The sequence below is a fragment of the Sinocyclocheilus rhinocerous genome, unplaced genomic scaffold, assembly GCF_001515625.1.
Source record: "Sinocyclocheilus rhinocerous isolate Xijiao unplaced genomic scaffold, SAMN03320098_v1.1 scaffold234, whole genome shotgun sequence".
Taxonomy (NCBI): domain Eukaryota; kingdom Metazoa; phylum Chordata; class Actinopteri; order Cypriniformes; family Cyprinidae; genus Sinocyclocheilus; species Sinocyclocheilus rhinocerous.
Window position 1 is genome coordinate 705,081 of NW_015644337.1, and position 2,500 is coordinate 707,580.

At 34.8% G+C, this 2,500-nt stretch overlaps 1 protein-coding gene across 1 annotated transcript in view; it reads left to right on the forward strand.

The window, feature by feature from the left end:
* LOC107758129 (protein KRI1 homolog) overlaps nt 1-1,417 on the forward strand; it is an 11,802-nt gene extending 10,385 nt beyond the window's left edge. Inside the window, exons 17-19 of the mRNA XM_016575797.1 lie at nt 325-389; nt 556-651; nt 797-1,417. Of these exons, the coding sequence (XP_016431283.1) occupies nt 325-389; nt 556-651; nt 797-1,298 (663 nt within the window). The 3' untranslated portion in view covers nt 1,299-1,417. The remainder of the gene's footprint in view (nt 1-324; nt 390-555; nt 652-796) is intronic.
* The last annotated feature ends 1,083 nt before the right edge of the window (nt 1,418-2,500 follow it).

Below are 2,500 nucleotides of genomic sequence, written 5' to 3' on the forward strand. Positions count from 1 at the left end.
TTTTTTTTATTGGTCTTATGGAGTATTCTAATTTGTTGAGATAGTGAGTTGGTGGGTTTTTGTTAAATGTGAGCCAAAATCATCACAATTAAAAGAACCAAAGACTTAAACTACTTCAGTCTGTGTGCATTGAATTTATTTAATACACGAGTTTCACAATTTGAGTTGAATTACTGAAATAAATGAACTTTTCCACGACATTCTAATTTATTGAGATGCACCTGTATTATTTTCTGTGATTTATTTATTTAGTATTTTATAAAAAAAATTAAAAAAACTAATTTATTATTTCCATGTTATTCTCACCTGAACTTCTTTCCATAGATCCTGAAAGCAGATGAAAGTGAGTTGAACCGCTGGTGCTCGTTGAGGAAGACATGCATGTACAGGTACCATACAGCAGTTTTTGTGATGGATTTGTGTTAGCCGGGAACTATAGTGAAGTGTTGGAATATATAGTGATAATGTTTAATGATACTATCTGGGAAAATAGTTTTAGTTCCACTGGCCTGGAATACATTTTTGATGAGGCTTGCTTCATTTTTCCTTGTTTAGGTCAGAGAGGGAGGAGCTATGTGACGTGAAGAACTTCCAGATCAAAGCACGGAATAACAAGAAGAAAGAGCAAGTGTTTGTGTCTTTGTATAATGAGTGAGTGTTCCTTTCAACATCATGTTCATGACACAAGCTATAAACATAAACCTCATACAAATGAGGCCGAGCTTTGCACCAATTTGCATCTTTTCCCCATCATATGAGTACGTGTGTTTTAGTGTGTTTGTGCTTCTTTACACAGGAACGAAGGTGAGGAGGAGCTGAAGGAGCCCAAGGGGAAGGTGGATAAGAAGAGAAGGGATCGTCTAAAGAGGTCTGAGGTCAATATGGAGAAGAGAGATCTGACAGAAGATGCATCTGAAAGCGCTGTAGTTGACGGCTTAGGCCAAACAGACCCCCAGGAGCTCAAAGAAGTCGCTGTACAGGATGAAGGGGAGGATGACGAGGAGTTCCTGGTTCCTAAGAAAACGATGAAGCGGGAGGAGACTGCTGTAACTCCGAAAGAGGAGCTGGCCAAGGAAAGGACTGACAAACCTCATTGGCTTAAAAAGAAAATGAGGCGCCAAGGTGGACGCCTACTTTCCAGGTCCATGACGGTGAAGATGGCTGGAAAAGAGTTCAGCAGACAGAGACTCCAAGCCTACGGGCTGAATCCAAAGAGACTCCACTTCAGAGAGCTGTACAGACAGAAGAGAAAAGAGCGGGAGAAAAAGGAAAAGCTGGAGAAAAAGAGCAAGCAGTGATGCTTAAAGACGGTAAACCATTTTGAGTTTGTGTCTGGCATATTGAAAATTTTTTCACGAGGGACCAGAAACCATGAAATTATATCTTTCTAATTTTCTATTACATCGCTTGAATCTTGAAAGTTTCTGGTTCATCATTGTTTCATGAATATGAATTTTATCTGTGTTCTTAATAATAAAATATTAAAATAAAGACACTTCTTTCACATTCCTTTTCATATTATGTGTTGACCACTCTGCTCTAGGAAATGGAAAACATTATATTATGGTTGTCAGACTTAGTTACTGAGTTTTGATGGAGTTACCCCAGACTCACTTTTAAAATATAGCAAATCCAAATATTTTGTTATTTAAATTTTTAGTTGCAAGCATAGAGTCATTGCAACCTATAAAACTCTTGTTGATTCGTAGAGAAAACATGTTCATTTCAATACAACCCACATGAAAAAAATACTATAGTAATTTATAGTGAATACTAGTGTTTTTGAATCATACTATAGTAAACTATTATACTGTGTATATATTATAGTTTTTACAACACGTTGTTAATGAACGCTACCGCATACTGTAGTATTAACTATAGTGAACTGATAAACTGTAATAAATACTGTAGTATACTTTAGTTTTTAGTTAGTTTTAGTTCAGACTTACAGTACAGTATATTGGGTAAAGTGATTTGTTTATATTACTATAGTTGTTATATTACCACCAACTAAACCAACTATAGAATTACCACAACAAATTAATTCAAGTACTTTACTATAGTATGGTTCAAAAACACTATAGTATTTACTATAAATTACTATAGTATTTTTTTCATAGAGATATTTCAGATTACGTGGCATTTAATTTTAAACAATGTTCATGTATTATTATGTCATAATGAGAAATAAACGCAATTTCTTTAGGGATACACCTAAAACACAACTGTCGCAGGCTATCCTTGCATCTCTTTTTACAATCAGTAGTGAGCTTGTCTGAATTTGTTATGCAGTGTAAGACAAAAATAATGTTTTCGGACATGAAAGCATAGATGTTATTTTTTTGGTGTAAATTACTCACTAAACGCTAAACTGCCAATAATGTAAGCCACTGGGAGACTAGATGGCTGTGATTCATTGTATTGCATTAATAGAAAGCCAAATAATATGATTTGGAATACAAAGTATTTTTCCAAAACAAAGTTTTATTAGTATTTTCGT